General features: G+C 41.6%; 1 protein-coding gene across 3 annotated transcripts in view; it reads left to right on the top strand.

The window, feature by feature from the left end:
- LOC131344345 (trichohyalin-like) overlaps positions 1-23,191 on the top strand; it is a 128,710-nt gene extending 105,519 nt beyond the window's left edge. For all 3 annotated transcript variants that reach the window (XM_058376578.1, XM_058376576.1, XM_058376577.1), the window contains 2 exons: positions 14,623-14,725; positions 19,440-23,191. In XM_058376578.1, the coding sequence (XP_058232561.1) occupies positions 14,623-14,725; positions 19,440-19,682 (346 nt within the window). In that variant the 3' untranslated portion in view covers positions 19,683-23,191. The remainder of the gene's footprint in view (positions 1-14,622; positions 14,726-19,439) is intronic.
- Positions 23,192-23,547: the final 356 nt, after the last annotated feature.

Here is a 23,547-nt window from a genome sequence, read left to right as displayed (position 1 = left end):
CTAACACCACACACTAACACTAACACTAACACCACACACTAACACCACACACTAACACTAACACTACACACTAACACCACACACTAACACTACACACTAACACTAACACTAACACCACACACTAACACTAACACTAACACCACACACTAACACTACACACTAACACTAACACTAACACCACACACTAACACCACACACTAACACTAACACTACACACTAACACCACACACTAACACTACACACTAACACTAACACTAACACTACACACTAACACCACACACTAACACTACACACTAACACTAACACTAACACCACACACTAACACTAACACTAACACCACACACTAACACCACACACTAACACCACACACTAACACTACACACTAACACCACACACTAACACCACACACTAACACTAACACTAACACCACACACTAACACCACACACTAACACCACACACTAACACTACACACTAACACCACACACTAACACTACACACTAACACTAACACCACACACTAACACTAACACTAACACTAACACTACACACTAACACCACACACTAACACTAACACTAACACCACACACTAACACTAACACCACACACTAACACCACACACTAACACTACACACTAACACCACACACTAACACTACACACTAACACTACACACTAACACCACACACTAACACTACACACTAACACTAACACTAACACCACACACTAACACTAACACTAACACTAACACTACACACTAACACCACACACTAACACTAACACTAACACCACACACTAACACTAACACTAACACCACACACTAACACCACACACTAACACCACACACTAACACTACACACTAACACCACACACTAACACCACACACTAACACTACACACTAACACCACACACTAACACTACACACTAACACTACACACTAACACCACACACTAACACTAACACCACACACTAACACTAACACCACACACTAACACTAACACCACACACTAACACCACACACTAACACTACACACTAACACCACACACTAACACTACACACTAACACTACACACTAACACCACACACTAACACTACACACTAACACTACACACTAACACTAACACTACACACTAACACTAACACTACACACTAACACTAACACCACACACTAACACTACACACTAACACTACACACTTACACTACACACTAACACTAACACCACACACTAACACTAACACTAACACCACACACTTACACTACACACTAACACTAACACCACACACTAACACTACACACTAACACTAACACCACACACTAACACTAACACCACACACTAACACTACACACTAACACTACACACTAACACTACACACTAACACTAACACTACACACTAACACCACACACTTACACTACACACTAACACTTACACTAACACCACACACTAACACCACACACTTACACTACACACTAACACTACACACTAACACTACACACTAACACTACACACTAACACTAACACCACACACTAACACCACACACTAACACTAACACTAACACCACACACTAACACCACACACTAACACTAACACTAACACCACACACTTACACTACACACTAACACTAACACCACACACTAACACTACACACTAACACTACACACTACACACTAACACCACACACTTACACTACACACTAACACTACACACTAACACTACACACTAACACTAACACTACACACTAACACCACACACTTACACTACACACTAACACTACACACTAACACTACACACTAACACTAACACTACACACTAACACCACACACTTACACTACACACTAACACTTACACTAACACCACACACTAACACCACACACTTACACTACACACTAACACTACACACTAACACTACACACTAACACTAACACTAACACCACACACTAACACCACACACTAACACTAACACTAACACCACACACTAACACCACACACTTACACTACACACTAACACTTACACTAACACTAACACCACACACTTACACTAACACCACACACTAACACCACACACTAACACCACACACTTACACCACACACTAACCCCACACACTAACACCACACACTAACACTACACACTAACACCACACACTACACACTAACACCACACACTAACACTACACACTAACACCACACACTAACACCACACACTAACACTACACACTAACACCACACACTAACACCACACACTAACACTACACACTAACACCACACACTAACACCACACACTACACACTAACACCACACACTAACACCACACACTAACACTACACACTAACACCACACACTAACACCACACACTAACACTACACACTAACACCACACACTTACACTACACACTAACACCACACACTAACACCACACACTAACACTACACACTAACACCACACACTAACACTACACACTAACAATACACACTAACACCACACACTAACACCACACACTAACACCACACACTTACACCACACACTTACACCACACACTAACACTACACACTAACACCACACACTAACACCACACACTAACACTACACACTAACACTACACACTAACACTAACACCACACACTTACACCACACACCAACACCACGCACTAACACCACACACTAACACCACACACTAACCCCACACACTAACACTACGCACTAACACCACGCACTAACACCACACACTAACCCCACACACTAACACTACGCACTAACACTACGCACTAACACCACACACTGACACTACACACTTATACCACACACCAACACCACACACAAACACTATGCACTAACACCACACACTAACACCACACACTAACCCCACACACTAACACTACGCACTAACACCACACACTAACACTACACACTAACCCCACACACTTACACCACACACAAACACTACACACTTACACCACACACAAACACTACACACTTACACCACACACTAACCCCACACACTAACACTACGCACTAACACTACGCACTAACACAATACACACTAACACAATACACACTAACAACACACACTAACAACACACACTAACACACTACACACTAACACACTACACACTAACACACTACACACTAACACCACAACACACTAACACAATACACACTAACACAACACACACTAACAACACAATACACACTAACACAATACACACTAACAACACAATACACACTAACACACTACACACTAACACAACACACACTAACAATATACACTAACACACTACACACTAACACCACAATATACACTAACACACTACACACTAACAACACAACACACACTAACACCACACACTAACACCACACACTAACACCACACACTTACACCACACACTTACACCACACACTAACACTACACACTAACACCACACACTAACACCACACACTAACACTACACACTAACACTACACACTAACACTAACACCACACACTTACACCACACACCAACACCACGCACTAACACCACACACTAACACCACACACTAACCCCACACACTAACACTACGCACTAACACCACGCACTAACACCACACACTAACCCCACACACTAACACTACGCACTAACACTACGCACTAACACCACACACTGACACTACACACTTATACCACACACCAACACCACACACAAACACTATGCACTAACACCACACACTAACACCACACACTAACCCCACACACTAACACTACGCACTAACACCACACACTAACACTACACACTAACCCCACACACTTACACCACACACAAACACTACACACTTACACCACACACAAACACTACACACTTACACCACACACTAACCCCACACACTAACACCATGCACTAACACTACACACTAACCCCACACACTTACACTACACACTAACACCACACACTTACACCACACACAAACACTACACACTTACACCACACACTAACCCCACACACTAACACTACGCACTAACACTACGCACTAACACTACACACTAACACTACACACTTACACCACACACCAACACCACACACAAACACTATGCACTAACACCACACACTAACACCACACACTAACCCCACACACTAACACTACACACTAACCCCACACACTTACACCACACACAAACACTACGCACTAACACTACACACTAACCCCACACACTTACACTACACACTAACACCACACACTTACACCACACACTAACACCACATTAACACTACACACTAACAGCACACACTTACACTACACACTAACCCCACACACTAACACCACACACTAACACCACACACTTATACTACACACTTACACACTAACACTTACACACTAACACTACACACTTACACACTAACACCACACACTTACACTACACACTTACACACTAACACCACACACTTACACACTAACACCACACACTAACACTACACACTAACACTACACACTTACACTACACACTTACACACTAACACCACACACTTACACACTAACACCACACACTAACACTACACACTAACACTACACACTTACACTACACACTTACACACTAACACCACACACTTACACTACACACTTACACACTAACACTTACACACTAACACCACACACTTACACACTAACACTTACACACTAACACCACACACTAACACCACACACTAACACTACACACTAACACCACACACTAACACTACACACTAACACCACACACTAACACCACACACTAACACTACACACTAACACTACACACTAACACTAACACCACACACTAACACTAACACTAACACCACACACTAACACTAACACCACACACTTACACTACACACTAACACCACACACTTACACTACACACTAACACTAACACCACACACTAACACTAACACCACACACTTACACTACACACTAACACTAACACCACACACTAACACTACACACTAACACTACACACTAACACTAACACCACACACTAACACTACACACTAACACTACACACTAACACTACACACTAACACTAACACTACACACTAACACCACACACTTACACTACACACTAACACTTACACTAACACCACACACTAACACCACACACTTACACTACACACTAACACTACACACTAACACTACACACTAACACTAACACCACACACTAACACTACACACTAACACTAACACTACACACTAACACTACACACTTACACTACACACTAACACTAACACCACACACTAACACTACACACTAACACTACACACTTACACTACACACTAACACTAACACCACACACTAACACTACACACTAACACTACACACTAACACTAACACCACACACTAACACTACACACTAACACTACACACTAACACTACACACTAACACTACACACTAACACTAACACTACACACTAACACTACACACTTACACTACACACTAACACTAACACTACACACTAACACTACACACTAACACTACACACTAACACTAACACTACACACTAACACTAACACTAACACCACACACTAACACCACACACTAACACTAACACTAACACCACACACTAACACCACACACTAACACTAACACTAACACCACACACTAACACCACACACTTACACTAACACTAACACCACACACTTACACTAACACCACACACTAACACCACACACTTACACCACACACTTACACCACACACTAACCCCACACACTAACACCACACACTAACACTACACACTAACACCACACACTACACTACACACTAACACCACACACTAACACCACACACTAACACTACACACTAACACCACACACTTACACTACACACTAACACCACACACTAACACCACACACTAACACTACACACTAACACCACACACTAACACCACACACTACACACTAACACCACACACTAACACCACACACTAACACTACACACTAACACCACACACTAACACCACACACTAACACTACACACTAACACCACACACTAACACTACACACTAACACTACACACTAACACTACACACTAACACTAACACCACACACTAACACTAACACTAACACTACACACTAACACTACACACTAACACTAACACCACACACTTACACTACACACTAACACTACACACTAACACTACACACTAACACTAACACTACACACTAACACTAACACCACACACTAACACTACACACTAACACTACACACTAACACTACACACTAACACTACACACTAACACTAACACTAACACTACACACTAACACTAACACACTAACACCACACACTACACACTAACACCACACACTAACACCACACACTAACACTACACACTAACACCACACACTAACCCCACCCACTAACACCACACACTAACACCACACACTAACACTACACACTACACTACACACTAACACCACACACTATCTCCACACACTAACACTATACACTGACAGTAACACCACACAATTACACCACACATCAACACCACGTACTATCCGCACACACTAACACTAGACACTAACACCACACACTAACACCACACACTCCACACTAACACCACACGCTAACACCACACACTAACACTACACACTAACACCACACACTAACACCACACACTAACACTACACACTAACACCACACACTTACACTACACACTAACACCACACACTAACACTACACACTAACACTACACACTAACACCACACACTAACACTACACACTAACAATACACACTAACACCACACACTAACACCACACACTAACACCACACACTTACACCACACACTTACACCACACACTAACACTACACACTAACACCACACACTAACACCACACACTAACACTACACACTAACACTACACACTAACACTAACACCACACACTTACACCACACACCAACACCACGCACTAACACCACACACTAACACCACACACTAACCCCACACACTAACACTACGCACTAACACCACGCACTAACACCACACACTAACCCCACACACTAACACTACGCACTAACACTACGCACTAACACCACACACTGACACTACACACTTATACCACACACCAACACCACACACAAACACTATGCACTAACACCACACACTAACACCACACACTAACCCCACACACTAACACTACGCACTAACACCACACACTAACACTACACACTAACCCCACACACTTACACCACACACAAACACTACGCACTAACACCATGCACTAACACTACACACTAACCCCACACACTTACACTACACACTAACACCACACACTTACACCACACACAAACACTACACACTTACACCACACACTAACCCCACACACTAACACTACGCACTAACACTAAGCACTAACACTACACACTAACACTACACACTTACACCACACACCAACACCACACACAAACACTATGCACTAACACCACACACTAACCCCACACACTAACACTACACACTAACCCCACACACTTACACCACACACAAACACTACGCACTAACACCATGCACTAACACTACACACTAACCCCACACACTTACACTACACACTAACACCACACACTTACACCACACACTAACACCACATTAACACTACACACTAACAGCACACACTTACACTACACACTAACCCCACACACTTATACTACACACTTACACACTAACACTTACACACTAACACTACACACTTACACACTAACACCACACACTTACACACTAACACCACACACTAACACTACACACTAACACTACACACTTACACTACACACTTACACACTAACACCACACACTTACACACTAACACCACACACTAACACTACACACTAACACTACACACTTACACTACACACTTACACACTAACACCACACACTTACACACTAACACCACACACTAACACTACACACTAACACTACACACTTACACTACACACTTACACACTAACACTTACACACTAACACCACACACTTACACACTAACACTTACACACTAACACCACACACTTACACACTAACACTTACACACTAACACCACACACTTACACTACACACTTACACACTAACACCACACACTTACACACTAACACCACACACTAACACTACACACTTACACTACACACTTACACACTAACACCACACACTTACACACTAACACCACACACTAACACTACACACTAACACTACACACTTACACTACACACTTACACACTAACACCACACACTTACACTACACACTTACACACTAACACTTACACACTAACACCACACACTTACACACTAACACTTACACACTAACACCAGACACTAACACCACACACTTACACACTAACACTTACACACTAACACCAGACACTAACACTACACACTTACACTACACACTTACACACTAACACCACACACTAACACTTGCACACTAACACCACACACTAACACTACACACTTACACAACGTTGAAAAATAACACACACAGCGTGGGCTAATTAAAAAAAAACCTAAGACTCGTCCGTGTTAGCTCCGCCCCCTTTCCAACATTCCACACATAGAATAGTGCACATGTATGTGATTTCAGACACAGTTAGGATTTGTGGATTTTAAGTTTTTTAATTTATGGACCCTGTAGACATGATGTCACAGGACAAGTGACCTGAGGTTTATTTTAGATTATTTAAAGTTCCAGACGCCATTTAAAAACATCAAATAATCCAGCTGTGTATCCCGACTCTTTCTGCTTTAATCACTGACCGATTTTGTGAGATTTTTTCAGCGAAGGTGAAGTGTGAAATCTACACAATCGGTTCCTCTCATGCGTCAGAGGTATGATTATACACTTGTGCGTGAGAAGCCGCGCCCGGCGTGAGTGTGTTAAAGAGCGTGTTCTGACGGACCGCTCGTCTCCTGCTCTGATTGGCTGAAAGGATTGGCGAGTCTCGTATTGCACTTCATCACTGTTTATACACTGAGAGCTAGCCATCGCCTCCTCTCTCGCCCTCTCTCTCCTCCACTCGGGCCGTCCGCGGTCACGCCGCTAATCAGCAAGAGCTTGTTAATCAGCTAGGAGGTCGTCTGGAGGTGGAGCGAGTACACCGGAGTGTGTGTGTGTGTGTGTGTGTGAGCGATATAGCAGTGAAGAAGACACTCACTGTCTCCGTCTTCTATAGAAGTTAAACTGAGTTCACCATCACTTTAATGAGTTTTGAATTCTGCTCTCTGATTGGTCAGAAGGTGTTGATTAGTTTTTGCAAATTACTCGTCTGAAGTAGAAACTGAATTTTATGCCATTTGATGGTTATTTAATGACGTTATAACATTATTAATGCTTAATAACCTGTCATTATGATGAATAATGTGATGATTTGAGTTATGTGCTATAAAGGTGTAATAACTAGTTGGTTATAAAGTGGTAATAAGGAGTTAGTAGGAAATATCTCAAACTAACAAGGTAGTAACACGTTATTATTATGACTTATTAACACATCTATTAATGAGTTACAAAGGTGTAATAATGAGATCTTTCTTTAATGACTTTTAATGAAACAAAAGGTAACTTGTAGGTCAGGGCCTCCAGGTGAGAAAATGGAAGTAGGGGGCGGGGCTTCCAGAGAAGTGTCAATCATTCCACATTCGTATTTCGATTGGTTTATCTGCTGTTTGTTCGCCTCGTGGGGGAAAAATACGTTCTTATGACGTCTAAAGCTGACGTTCATCAGTAACGAGCACTTTATTAGCTTCATTAAGGAGAATAAAAGAACAAAAACCAGGACAGAAGCAGATAAACAACCTTAGGTGTGTTTTATTTGGTCAGTTTTCAGATGTGGATATTTTAATGGCAGCATTAAGGATCTGTCAGCGTGATGAATCTCTCCTTCTGTCAGCTTTAATCATTGACAAAACATTATTAATAAATATCCGTCAGTGAGGTTTAAACAGAAGCGATCGTAATCCTCTAATCTGAGACGCACAGGAGGAAATCGCTCGCTTCTGAATTCATGGTCATTTTGTTTATTAGAATTATGTCTTTTTCTTAGATGCTTCATATTTAGGGAAGTTTATCAGTTTGTAACTCGTCTATTGTGCGATTTATTTTAACTCTCAATCCAAGAGGCAAGAAAGTCTTAATCTGTGTCTTCTAAGATGGATCTGTAAAGAAGGCTGAAGTTCTGGACATTCAGCTGGTCATTTATTATTTAACTCCGTGCAGACGAAAGCTGCTATATTTGAGTGGAAGCTGAATGAGCTGCTAAACTTAGCTTGGCACATTTATTGGAGTGTGTGAAGAGCTGCTTGTGTGCTGTCACTGCACTCTTCCCTTCAGATCAGACCCTAACTCAACATTATAATATCTCAAAAATTATATAATAAAATAAATAAATAAAATAATGAAAATAAGTCAACCAAAACCACACAGGTCCTGTGGTCTTCTCATTTATTTTCTATACATTTTTAAAATTTATTTTAAATCATTTTTTGTAATTAAATAAAGAAAAAAAATAAAAATTTAAATACATATTTATATTTATTTTAAGTAAAAAATAGCACATATTTGGCAGGATATACAGGACTCATTTTTTTTTCTTTAATGTTTTTTTTTTATTTTTATTTAAAGCTTTAAAAACATTTCCTGATTTAGAAAAAAATATTTTGTTTAATATTCCAGCTTGTCATTTTAACAAGAAACCACAGAGAATAAAACTTTTCAGCTTTACCTCTGACACTGGAGACTCCTTCCGTACGTGTTAAATAATGTCTTCTTACAGAAAACTTCACCGAATCAAGATTTTTATTTTATTTTAATGCCTTTATGTGCCCACGGGTCCCTGTGAGTGAACTGTTGCTATAGTAATGGTAAAGCATTAGAACGAGTGCATTAATATAAACCTGTGATCTCCTGACCAATCAGAATGTGTTAAATCACATAAAGGAAAACTTCACAGCTTGTCCTTTACTTTACAGTCCTGTTCATCCATCTCTCTCTCTCTCTCCAGCTGCTTTCTCTCCAACACTTCGTCAGCACTCACCACACGCTCGTTAAATCAAGCCACAATTATCTGCTCTTAATTAGAAAATGGCGAGCGATTACGGCTGTGGGTTACTGTAAACACTCAGCCATGGCGGCACAGACACCAGAAAGCGCCGACTGCCCTGTAATCCAGTCAAGCTGTCAACAAATCCCAGGCTAATTAGCAGAATTACAGGGCTGCTGATTGGAAACCGAAGACCGAGAAACAGGAATGTTTCTGCAGCTCGCTCGGGAAAACCGATCTGCGCCGCTCCAAATATTTACCCTGGAGTCTTGAAAAATAAATCCGTAATTCCGTCCCACCTAAGAACCTGTTGAACTGTAGAGAGAGAGAACCTCACTGCTGTGATGTCTTTCTGCTCCTCGTTTAAAGCTAATTTTTGAAATTAAAAGTTTTTGATCAATGATTTATCTATACTATTCTGTACAAATCTATACTGTAGTGTACAACATTAGTTAATATCTACACCGATCAGCCATAACATTATGACCACCGGCCTAATATATAATAATGTTGGTCCCCCTTTTGCTGCCAAAAAAGCCCTGACCTGTCGAGGCATGATGGACTCCACTAGATCCCTGAAGGTGTGCTGTGGGATCTGGCACCAAGATATTAGCAGCAGATCCTTTAACATCGGACTTGTTTGTCCGGCACATCCCACAGATGCTGGATTGGATTGAGATCTGGGGAATTTGGAGGCGGAGTCAACACCTCAAACTGGTTGTTGTGGTCATCAAACCATTCCTGAACCATTTCTGCTTTGTGGCACAGCACATTATACTGAAGAATCTTACTCTGAGACATTATATATATCTTGGATTCATGGATTTTTATGGATAAAATGATGAATTAACATAAAAAGAATCTGCAGAAAATCTGCTTGAAAATCGCCATTTCCTCCAAATAGTTCAAGGTGGAGTTCAAGATCATAAAAAATTCCTGGAGGAACTGTATAGAAATCTTCTCTAACATAACATCAGCTCTTACTCGGACGTCTAAGTCAGAAGATGGAGGTCTGAGGTCTGGTTTGTATTTGACCCGTGACTTCACATGAGCATGGTGAGCATCAGCAATGCAAGTGACTGTTCTCTTCACTCGCCTGTGCACTTTATATACATCCAGGAGGATTAAAAACTCATCTGCTGTCGTCGTGATGGTCATCATGAGTCCTGAGCTAAAGAAACCTCAAATTCAGAAGTATTTATTCATCTAGAAGATGTAGATCTACCTTTCTGCAGGTGTGGAAGGAACATGAGAGGATTTTTTAAAATGTAAAACACTATAAAATATTGAAGGATGTGATTTAAGACACAACCTGTAACGTTTAAAATGACGGAAAAATAAATGCACCAGCCGTCTTAGATAGGTGTCACTAAAAAGGCTTAATAATAATTAGATTAAAAAACAATCCTGATATGGTGACGTTTTCTGTCAGGAGAAATTTACAGAAGGAGTTTTAGAGTTTTACAACAAGAGAAGGTTTTTTACGATATAGACGTTGTCCCACCTCATGACCTCACCCCATCATTTTCAGGGGTCATCCAGAATAAATACATTTATTCACGACAGCACATGGGTTCTAACGTGAGGAAGTGACGTCTATTGATGGCAGAGAACCTTGATCTCGTTTAAACCTGAATTATTTAAAGTTTTACATTCCTGAAATGTGTTTCTTTAGTTTTGTTCTCTTTTTAAATCCCTCTACAAATGAGACAAGGCTGAGTGCGAGTACAATCACTCGCTATTTTACATTAAAGAAAAAATCCAAGTAGAGTAACTCGAGTGATTCAGTACTCAAGTCAATTCTGTGGCATTAAACACATTCTGAACATATCGTCATGGCCAGAATTTATTTTCTGCTTATTATATTTTTCTCTCTCTCTGTTGTGTATTTACTCTCAGAAATTAAGAGGCTACTTTATTATCCCTCGACAAGCGAAGCCGGACTCTCGGTTCTCAGTGTCCGAGACAATCGTTCCGAATGTCTGGACGAATCAGGAGAAGGTGTTATGCCGTTTATGCCGACTTCATATTTTATGGTAGTGTCTTGCAGAATCCCTGCAGATATTTAACATGTGGTCGATGAGAAGTCACAGCCGAGATCTTCACCACTCCGATCTTCAGCGCTCCGCACTTCGACGCTCCGATCTTCAGCACTCAAATCTTCACCACTCTGATCTTCACCGCTCTGACCTTCACTGCTACATACTTTACTGCTCCAATCTTCACTGCTCCGATCTTCACCGCGCCATAGTTTACTGCTCAGATCTTCACCTCTCAGATCTTCACCGCTCCAAACTTCACCACTCCGAACTTCAGCGCTCAAATCTTCAACTGTCCAATCTTCACAGCGCCGATCTTCAGCGATCCAATCTTCACCGCTCCATACTTCACCTTTCTGATCTTCACTGCTCCGATCTTTACCGCTCAAATCTTCAGCGATCCAATCTTCACTGCTCCGCTCTACACCGCTCCGATCTTCACCATATACCTCCCTTGTCTTCTTCCCTTTTCATTTCTGAGCTCTTGTACGATTTGCATGCTGGGGAAGAAGAGCTCATTACAGTGTGCTGTGGATTACGGGGTTATACAGGCCTGGCCCAGTCGAGTCCACTCTAACGCTCTTTATTAAGAAAAGCTTTTGTTGATCTTTTTAATTTTTTTTTTTTTGGCTGGCCCCCGGTCTTTAATATTGCCTGATAAGTAGCAGTGGGATAAAAATTAGCGAACAAGTCTTATTATTCCACAATGGATCTGTTATGACTTGTCAGACAGGATCTTTTATATGTAAATCTTCATAATGGCCACGTAACATCTTGATTTTTTTTTTTTCCCTTTCTCTTCTCTTTCTTTTTGTAAGACTTCATCACTAATAGGGTGGAAAAGTTTGTGTGTGTGTGTGTGTGTGTGTGTGTGGAATTCATTAAAGATGAATCTGCAACTGAAGCATGATGGACCTCTTCCTATCCATTGCTTTTTATATAAACTTCATAAAAGTCTTGGGTTTTTCTTTACAGGCAAATTAGCCTGAGAAATAGTTTAATAAGCGATAAAGTCTGGCGCTGATGTCGCTCATAAAGCAGCGTTTAGAAAAGTTGCCCGAGAATCCGCCTTTTTTTTTTTTACTGGACTGGACGAGTTCATCTGTGCAGAAAATGGGCTGTTTTCCAGAGAAGTGGAAGAGAAGTCTGCGTGACGTGATGTGTGCTACGCTACAGATCGTTAATTAGATGACCATTTCCTTTTAAAGAGATCTTTTGAGAAGCCGGCCGTCATAAAACGCAGAAAAAGCTCTTTAATAGATGGTGAATTCTTGTTCTTCTGCTTGTTATGTTCGTCTGTATTCATGTCCATGGCTATGTTAATGCCTTCCGTGGGTCTAGCAGTTTTACCTCGTCCGACATTTCTTAATAACTTTCCCTGCCCTTTGAATTAAGAAAAAGAAGAAAATGTCAATTTAAATCTTTTTTTATTATTTTTTGTTCCCTCCACAAACAAGGTCATGATATAGTTCCTCTTTGAAAGCTTCCCTTTCAGGAGACGATGAATCGCTGCTCGGCTGTTTGAAAGCCATCATTAACGCGAGCGCTGTTTCTCATCCTTCTGTCTTTTATGTGTAGGAAGGAGTGCAAGAACCGAATGGACGATAACCTGAGCGAGATAGACGACATCCGGTCCAGACTGTGGTCCAACCTGCAGACAGTCACGTTGCTGAATCAACAGGTACAACACCAGACTTCCTGAATCACTTACTGAAGCTCATTTTTTCATCTGCTTTAACGAGTGAATAAAATAGCGAGTGATTGTACTCGCACTCGGCCTTGTCTCGTTTGTAGAGGGATTTAAAAAGAGAACAAAACTTAGGAAACACATTTCAGGAATGTAAAACTTTAAATAATTCAGGTTTCAATGAGATCAAGGTTCTCTGCCATCAATAGACGTCACTTCCTCACGTTAGAACCCATGTGCTGTCGTGAATAAATGTATTTATTCTGGATGACCCCTGAAAATGATGACAGCATGGGGTGAGGTCATGAAGGGAGACAACGTCTATATCGTAAAAAACCTTCCCTTGTTGTAAAACTCTAAAACTGGAGACTCCTTCCATAAACTCCTCCTTTCAGAAAATGTCACCATATCAGGATTGTTTTTTAATCTGATTATTATTAAGCCTTTTTAGTGACACCTATCTAAGATGGCTGCAGAATTTATTTCCTTCGGTCGTCGTTTAAACAAGTTAAGGTTGTTTCTCAAATCATATCCTTCAATATTTTATAGTGTTTTACATTTTAAAATCCTCTCACGTTCCTTCCATACTTGCAGAAAGGTAGATCTACATCTTCTGAATGGATAAATACTTCTGAACTGGAGTTTACTTTAAAGCTCAGGACTCGTGATGACCATCACGACGACAGCAGATGAGTTTTTAATCCTCCTGGATGTATATAAAGTGCACAGGCGAGTGAAGAGAACAGTCACTTGTGTTGCTGATGCTCACCATGCTCATGTGAAGTCACGGGTCAAATACAAACCAGACCTCAGACCTCCATCTTCTGACTTAGACGTCCGTGTAAGAGCTGATGTTAGAGAAAATTAATCAGCTTCCCAGAATTCAACATCGCCGTGGTATTAAACTCTAAACTTCATTTCCAATCCAAATTCTGATGATTGGCTGATGAGAGCTCCATACAAGCGGATTGGATGAATCTGTGAAGGGGGCGTGGTTGAATGAAAGCATGGATTATAGCTGATGAGTAAAGCTCAGAGACGTGAGGACGGAAAACATCCTCGTTATGGTGATAATTAGCCCACACCTACAGAGCACAAATCCTTACTGATATCGATTTATACTCAGATTATTGACATAATGACAGTAAAGTCTTGTAGAGAAAAAATAAGGAAAGAAAGGAAAATATTTCAGGATCATTTTCAGCAACTTCCCCACACAGTTCTTCTCAGACTAAATAATAATGGAATGTCGTAGTTGATTTTGGTGTAATGGTGAGGAAATGAGCGTGGCAGCGGAAGCTAAATTGCCCCTGTCTAATCTGCATAGATTGCTGGACTGGAATAAAGTCAGACAGGATTTGATTTCTAATTTCTTCACTCACCGCTCATAAAAGTCTATAATTCACGAGCGAACTCAATTGAACAATACGATGCCATTTGCTTTGCTGTGATCCATTGATCGGGATTTTTTTGTCCTTGTACGTGCCACATTTCATTACGGATAGAATTCAATTTGAAAACTCGAGCTATGACGAGTATGCGCTCGATAAACGCTGACTTTTTAAGCTATTTTTTAAAAAAGAGACACGTATCTCATTAAAGCTCGGCTTGCTAATTGAACAGCGAGTCTGTTCGAGATTTCTGCTTTATTATTTCCTCAGATAAATATCCTGACAGTGAATATTTTTTAGCCTTTTTTTTAATCCCCTCCTCTTTGAGATTAAGAGGAAACGCATTCCACTCTCGGCACACCCGTCTTGCTCGTTCGTGCTGACGGGAAAATCGGACTCGGCGTGATTAGTTAGTCGGAGGCTTTTTAAAGAGCCGGGTTAATATTTGAGAACGTCATTAGCCTCTTCATAATTAAATGATGGCCGTGATCCTCTTAAGCTGACGAACATTAGAGTGTCTTCCAGAATGCAAAGTTAATTAGAAATCGGACGAGACCAGACGTCTTGTAAGGACGCCGAGGATCTCTGATGGCCAGTGGGCTCAAGTAAATTGCAAATATTTGAAGTAGGTGTAATACCGTGGCCTTGTTAATGGTGAGACTGAGAAAATTGTACAGAGGCTTTTTTTTATGTAAATAGCACCAGAGATGAGAATTAATCCACTTTTATATATGTTTTAATAGACGTACTTGATTAGTGAGCTGGTAGCTTCAGCAGTTATGGTTATGGACACCAGATGATTCTTCTGCAAATTGTTGCAACAAATTTGGAAGCAGACTTTTGCGGCATGGCTAAACGATCCGAAAACAATTAAAATAGATGCCGTTTAATGGACAAATGTTGGAAGCTTATCATTTAGTTTAGTCTTCTTGGTTCCTACAGAGACGGAGCGACGTATTTTCGGACCCGGAAGTTTTATGAGGACAAATAAGTCACCGAAAGATGCTTCAGGACTGCAGATTTGAAACAAGAAATAAAAGCAGGTCTAGTGACAAAAAGAAGGTGTCGGTTTGAGAGTGGAGTCTGTATGAACATCACATCACTGTAATGAACTGCTGCAGGTGAAATGCTAATGTACATTATACTGTCTTTAAAAAAATAAAAAAAGCTTGACATACTGCTGTTAAAAAAATCATTTGTTGAAGGAAGAAAAAAAGGTTTTTCTCCGACGTCCAGCGCTGTTTAACGAACAAAGTGGCGTACAGCGAGCCGTCTGCGTTTAAAGCCGCTCTTTACCTCAGCATATAGGTCTGAATAGGCAATTAAGCGAAAGGGTCCGATCGCTCGCAAAAGCGCCGGAGAACTGGCGCCGAGCCGCGGTTTTCAAAGCATGGAGCTCAGGAGGGAACAGTGTAGAGGAACAATCAGAAAGAAGACGCTGCCAGCGCAAAGGCTTTAAAGATACGGAAGCCGTCGGTCAGTCGTGGCTCCGCTTTGGAAATGCAAATGCGCCTCCGAGTCCTTGTCGCAGGTTTCATAAAAAGAGCTAGGAACTTTTCTTTCCATTTTTATTTAAACGTGTTATAATGATGCAAGGGATTAGAACGGCGCACCAGAGAACAGAGTCAAACAATTTACTAATGCGAGGCTAGTTCTCTCCTTCCAGCTGACAGTGAAATGTATATAAACTGGATGTTTCTCCAGCACGCTGCAATGAAGGTAAGGAATTCATTAAGCGACTGAGGGCAAACGAGAGAATTTGAGAAATACAGCTTAGACATTAGGTGAATTCCTGCCAAACGTTGTTCGCTTCCACGGACCGCAGAAGAAGGTTCTACCTCGAACATGTGCGAGGCAGCTTTCCCAAAATCCCAGACCGGACCATGTGTGAAGAGCGTGGTATGGAATCGTGAGGCGGTGTGGAGGCAGCAAGACACAGAGCAACAAGGACATGAAGAACCGTTAGCGCTGCTACTGAACAACTCTGACGCATACTCACATGTTTCCGTGTGTAGGAACCGAGGCTGAAGAGAGTCAACAGCGAGTACATCTGTTACAGGCCTAGTGAAAAACATGTGCTCCACAGCTTTCTGGATCACAATCAAGCAGCATTCTGAGATCGTTTGCTCTTCCTGACTCACAACATGTCTGAGAACGACTGCTTTCTCAATTAGGCAATAAACATCATCCATCATCTACCTGCTCATGGTCTCTACATCATACTGTAGATCCAGATACAGAACAATCCACAACAAATCAATGACCAACAGCTGAACCTGAGCGGAAAAATTTCCATGTGAGCTTTGGTTGCATTTCAGTCAGAAATGCAACCAGAATTTTCATTTCTTCCCGTTCATCCAGAACCATTAGGGATCAGATAGATGAAGGGAACACACCAGCCTGGTGGGGCAGGACTACACCCTAGATGGGGCATCAATCCATCATAAAGCACCTCAGGGCAATTTAGTCACCTGTAGTGAACCTACAGGTGTGTTTTGGAGAGTCTGGAGAAATTCCGACATAGAACATGAGTTAGAGCATGGAGGAGAGGAGGATTGAACCCTGGAACGCTGAAATGATTAATAAAACTGTAAACAAACAGTGAGAACAAATCAGCCATCAACACGGCTCTTTTACACAGGGTGTACCTCAGGGCTTTGTCCTCGGCCCCTTTCATTTCTTTATTTACGTTTCACCAGAATCTTCCAATTTAATGTTGAGCCATCAACATTCTAACCAATGTGTCTAGTGTGTCTAGTGTTTGTGTGTGTGTGTGTGTGTTGCACCATCTGAAGAATTCTAACTGAGAAAAATTAAGTAATTGAAAAATTACAGCAATTACACTGAAACAATAAAAGTCTTAGGATGGAACAAACATAAGAGAAAACCTTACCAACGTATTTTATCCATCTTTCCGACACTGGAAAATATTTTCCGAAGGATCTCTGGCATCGTAACCACACAGTTAGTCTGAAGAGACGGAGTAGTCACATGTCTTAAAGGAACAACGAGACAGATATAGAGCTTTATACTCGAATATTTCTGATGAAAGAATTCATAAGGAGATGCAAGAACCTCTGAAGAAAGTGTATAAATGTGCAAAATTGAAATAATTCTCAGTGGAGATCTATTATATAAATAAGTCTGGAGTAGCCTGGTGTTTTTTCCCTCGGTAAATGGAAACGTGTTGGAATTCTTGTCCTTGATAATTACACATGTAACTCATGCAACAAGCCAGAAGTGGTTTACTTGCATGGCAGACTGTTAACAGAAATGTTTGTGTGTGTTTGTCTGTGTGTGTGTGTGTGTTTATTCAGTTGAGCAGCATGAGCGAGGAGAACAAGAGAAACAAGAAGCTACTGGAGAACGAGCAGAAAAGGCGCTCACATCTGGAGCAGCTGCTGGGATTGAGGATCAACCAGAGCTCGGTTCCTCTCCTTTCTCTTCCATCCCTCCATCCCTCAGACCTGGAGCTTGACCGGATTGAGACGGTTCCTGAACGGTTCTCGGTGCAGCTCAGAGGAACATGTGAGAGGAGATCTAGATCTGCTTTACAGTAGAGTGAGGAGCTACCGAGAACTTTCACACAGCGAGGTCTAACACGTGGAAGAGACCGCAAAAAGACCAATAAGGACTTTTCCTGTATATCGCTAGCAAACACACACACACACACATCGCTGGATTGATTGTATGTAGCATTTAAAAATAAAAACAATCCATTATAAAACCAAGTCTAGCGTTAAAGTGACTCCTGTACTCCAGAACCTTCTCTCTCTTCCTACATCAGATCTTCTGCTCCTGAAGTGCTGCAGTGTCTGAAATCTGTGGAGGTGTTTCATCACCGTCTCCTGGTCAGTCCTCATGTGCACTAAATACACAGGTAAATAATTGAAACCTGGACAGAACTTATACAACACTGAGAAATCTTCTTGAACTTTCCGCTGAGCGTTTCATCACGTGGTCCTCGGTTTATAACGACACGTTGCACTCATGAAAACCAGCTGTTACGGGTTTTTTTGTTTGTTTTTACCTGGAAATCCAGAGCATTTTTAATTCATGAACTAGCGGTCAGTAAGGTGTGTTTTCACCCTGTTTAGGTGTTTGTGTGTGTGAGCGAGTGTGAGAGCAGTGAGGAGCTTCAGGGCCATGCTCTCGACTGTCCAGTAGTGTTGGTTCTCGTGAATAAGCGAGGGATGAGCCGGCTGCTGGTCTGCGTTATTCTGATTCTGTTTCACTTCACACACTCAAGGAGCTTCACATTATCTTTAACCAGACTGGAGTTAGCAGTGTTCTAGAAGATCCTGTGAAAAAATCCTCTCGAGGTTGCCACAAAGTACGACGGGAAAAATCCTGGAAGTTCTGTTTAGTCGTCGGCTTCAACGCTCCTCAGATGTGTGGACGGTGTCTTGTAAAGACTTAAAGATAAAGAAACCTTTCCCCTGGGAGGAAGTGATGTCATCAGAACACTTCTTGTCATTAGAAGATCTCCTGCTACTTCCACGGCTAATGGAACTTTGTGTGACGGGAAACGGACACGCACGGGAACAAGGATCGGACCGGATCGTGAAAACTCGTCAGTGTTTCTGGTGTCTTCTGAGTGAAAATGTTTAAACAAACGTGCGCTAATCAGTGGCATGTCGTTCGGGACGCGCCAGCAGGAGTAATCAGATGCGACATCTCTCCTCCGTAATGAGCTTTTCTTCCTCGGGAAAAACAAGTCATTGTTCCGGATGCCATTTGATCCTGTAGATGAACTCCATCTCCACTTAGCGACTCGACTCCTGTGTTCACGTGTGCGTCTCTCCACCGGTGAAGACGTGCATCTGAAATGCCAGCGAGGGGCTTGTTCTAATGCGGCGACTTAAAACATAGAGAGAAAGAAGAAAATGTGTGTGTGTGTGTGTGTGTATGTGTGTGTGTGTGTTGGCTAAACAAGGAGACCTCTAAGGCCACTCTTTGAAACAGCTCTTCTCTGGAGAAAGAGGGTTTGTGTTTCTCAGTGTTAATGAGAGAATGTTAGTAGATGCGCGAGTCAAAGCGTTGTGTTCTCTCTCATCTGCAAAATGCGCTGCAACATGATTTTTTATTTTTTTTAACTTTCTACCATGGATTATACATTTTAATGAGGGAAGGCAGGGCTTGTTAGCGGTATTAGTCATTTGCACTGTGACAGTTAAAAATACTTCCTTTTTAATGCGTGCACGCAACGCACATCTTAGCCTCACATAACATCCATGGCACAGTCATTAAAAATAAAACCGCAGGCTTTTAAGACTCCGAGCCTGAGCCAGAAGCACTGCGAGGGGAAAAAAAAACAAAAAAAACACGCTTCCTTGGAAACAATGATGAGGAATCATCATTTGTTGTTGTCAAAAAGCTGTCTTTCTTTCTTTCTTTCTGTTTTTTTTTTCCGAGGTTAAGCAGGCTTTTGATCTGCTTTTAACTCGTTTGAGCTCTGTGTGGGGATTAATTTGAGACCCCACTCCTCCAACCCGAGTACAAATTCTAATTTTCGTTGCACCAGGTGCTTTTTTTTTTGATCCAAAAAGAAACTTGCTTCTCGTTTCTCCTCCCTCTTCAGCATCCTCCCATAATTGGAGTTAATGAACATGTGGTTTGGGATGTGTGTGTGTGTGTGTGTGTGGTCTCTCTCTCCGAGCACGATGGCACCCCGAGTCTTGTTTTTTCGCCGCGCTCCAAAATGGCGTAGCCGAACCGCAGGCCTTCGGCAGCCACGGCCTGACAATTACCCGTGTGATTATGCCGCATTAGTTTATTTTCCGTGTTGAAAATGAAAATAACTCCGGGGCTCTTGCTCCAGACGGCCCGGTGCAAATTGCATTACACACGTGTGCGCTTTCTCACCTCGGGTGTGCCTGTTTCAAATGAGATTAAGACAAGACGTCTGGATGATGATGGTGGCTCTGTGTGTTTTTGTTTTTGCCTACACTGTGTGTTTCCCCCCGCAGTCCGATCCATTTCCGTCAGGTAATTAGGCTGCTTCTGGCTACGGACAGAAAGTGTGTGGAGTTATCAAGCGCAGTGTGTTTGGGTGTCAGACATTTCCATAGCCGGGAAACTTTCACAACAAAACCAGGCGCTAAACCCAGGACGGTGATGGGCGACTCCTCAAACAAGCTACATCCGTCTTGTTGCTAGCATGTAGATTTAAATTCTTATTAAAAAATACTAAACATCTATTCATGTGACCTTGTTATGACCTTGAATCTGTTTGTATCGTTTCTGAAACATCATCTTATGGTCTCAGTGATGAATTCCTACAAACATTTAAACACTCGTTACTGAGAGATCGTGACTTTAACGAGAATCTCAGAAGGACATATAAACTGTAAGTCGCTCAGGGATAAGGGCGTGTACCAAAATGCCAGAGATCAGTTCTGCTAGGTCTTTTGTTTATATCATTTTATATAACTGAGCCATTGAGGGTTAAGAGCCTTTGCTCAGGGGCCCTGCAGCTTGATGGACCTGGGATTCGAACTGGGGTCCAACACCTTAACCACTGAGCTACGACACCCCCAGACCAGAGCAGCAGACCAGAGACTATCTACAGCACTGCAGATCCCAGCTCTGAGAATACAGATTTTTTTTTGGTCTGTTTACTGACCACTAAAAGAAAAGTGATAAAATGATAAATGATAAAAAGATGGTTTCTGATAAAGTAACTAACTAAAGTAAAAAGAACTAGTAAATTCGTTAATGGTTAATCGTTAAAACTTGGCACCTCCTCACTCAGACGTTTCCCAGACCTTATCTATAAGCACGGAATCTTGCTGATTTAAATGTTTGATTTATTTTAACCCAATAAAACTGTAAACTTTTCTCTAATTGCTCTTTATTAATAAATCTTCTGTTTTATTTTTAGTATTCTCTGCTTCTTTTAAAAACTTTAAATTGCATTTGTGATACAGAAATGACAGCATAAGCCCCGCAGGCAATGAAAAGCTTGGTGCGTTACGTGAATACATAACGTCTCGTGTTTGGAGGGAAAAAAAAGGAAAAGGAATGTTAATAAAAAGTTCTTTTTTTAGAGGCAGGTTATAAAGCGACGGCCGGCGGCGAGCCCAGACGCTGAACTGCGTTGCGGCAAAATCCATTAGTCTGCTTTTTAAATTGGTTTATTTATAAAGGTTTTAAAGGGGCGTGGAGGTGAAGAGAGGGGGAGGGGGTTGAGGGTTTTGGGGGGGTGGGGTTTCGAGCGGAGGCACTGGATGGGGTCGTTAATGTGGCTAGAGAGATGCACTGCAACCCCCTCGGCGATCTCTTCCTGCATCTGTGCTGCATTTATTTATTTGAATATTTTCCCCCAATTTGACCTTACAGACCAGGTCACTGACCCCACCCCTTTCTGAGACGCTGTCCGAGGCCGATTAGCGGCGAGAGATGCTACATTTCCCTGCTCAGGTC

Source organism: Hemibagrus wyckioides, linkage group LG23, assembly GCF_019097595.1.
Source record: "Hemibagrus wyckioides isolate EC202008001 linkage group LG23, SWU_Hwy_1.0, whole genome shotgun sequence".
Lineage (NCBI taxonomy): Eukaryota > Metazoa > Chordata > Actinopteri > Siluriformes > Bagridae > Hemibagrus > Hemibagrus wyckioides.
This window is presented reverse-complemented; position numbering and strand designations above follow the sequence as displayed.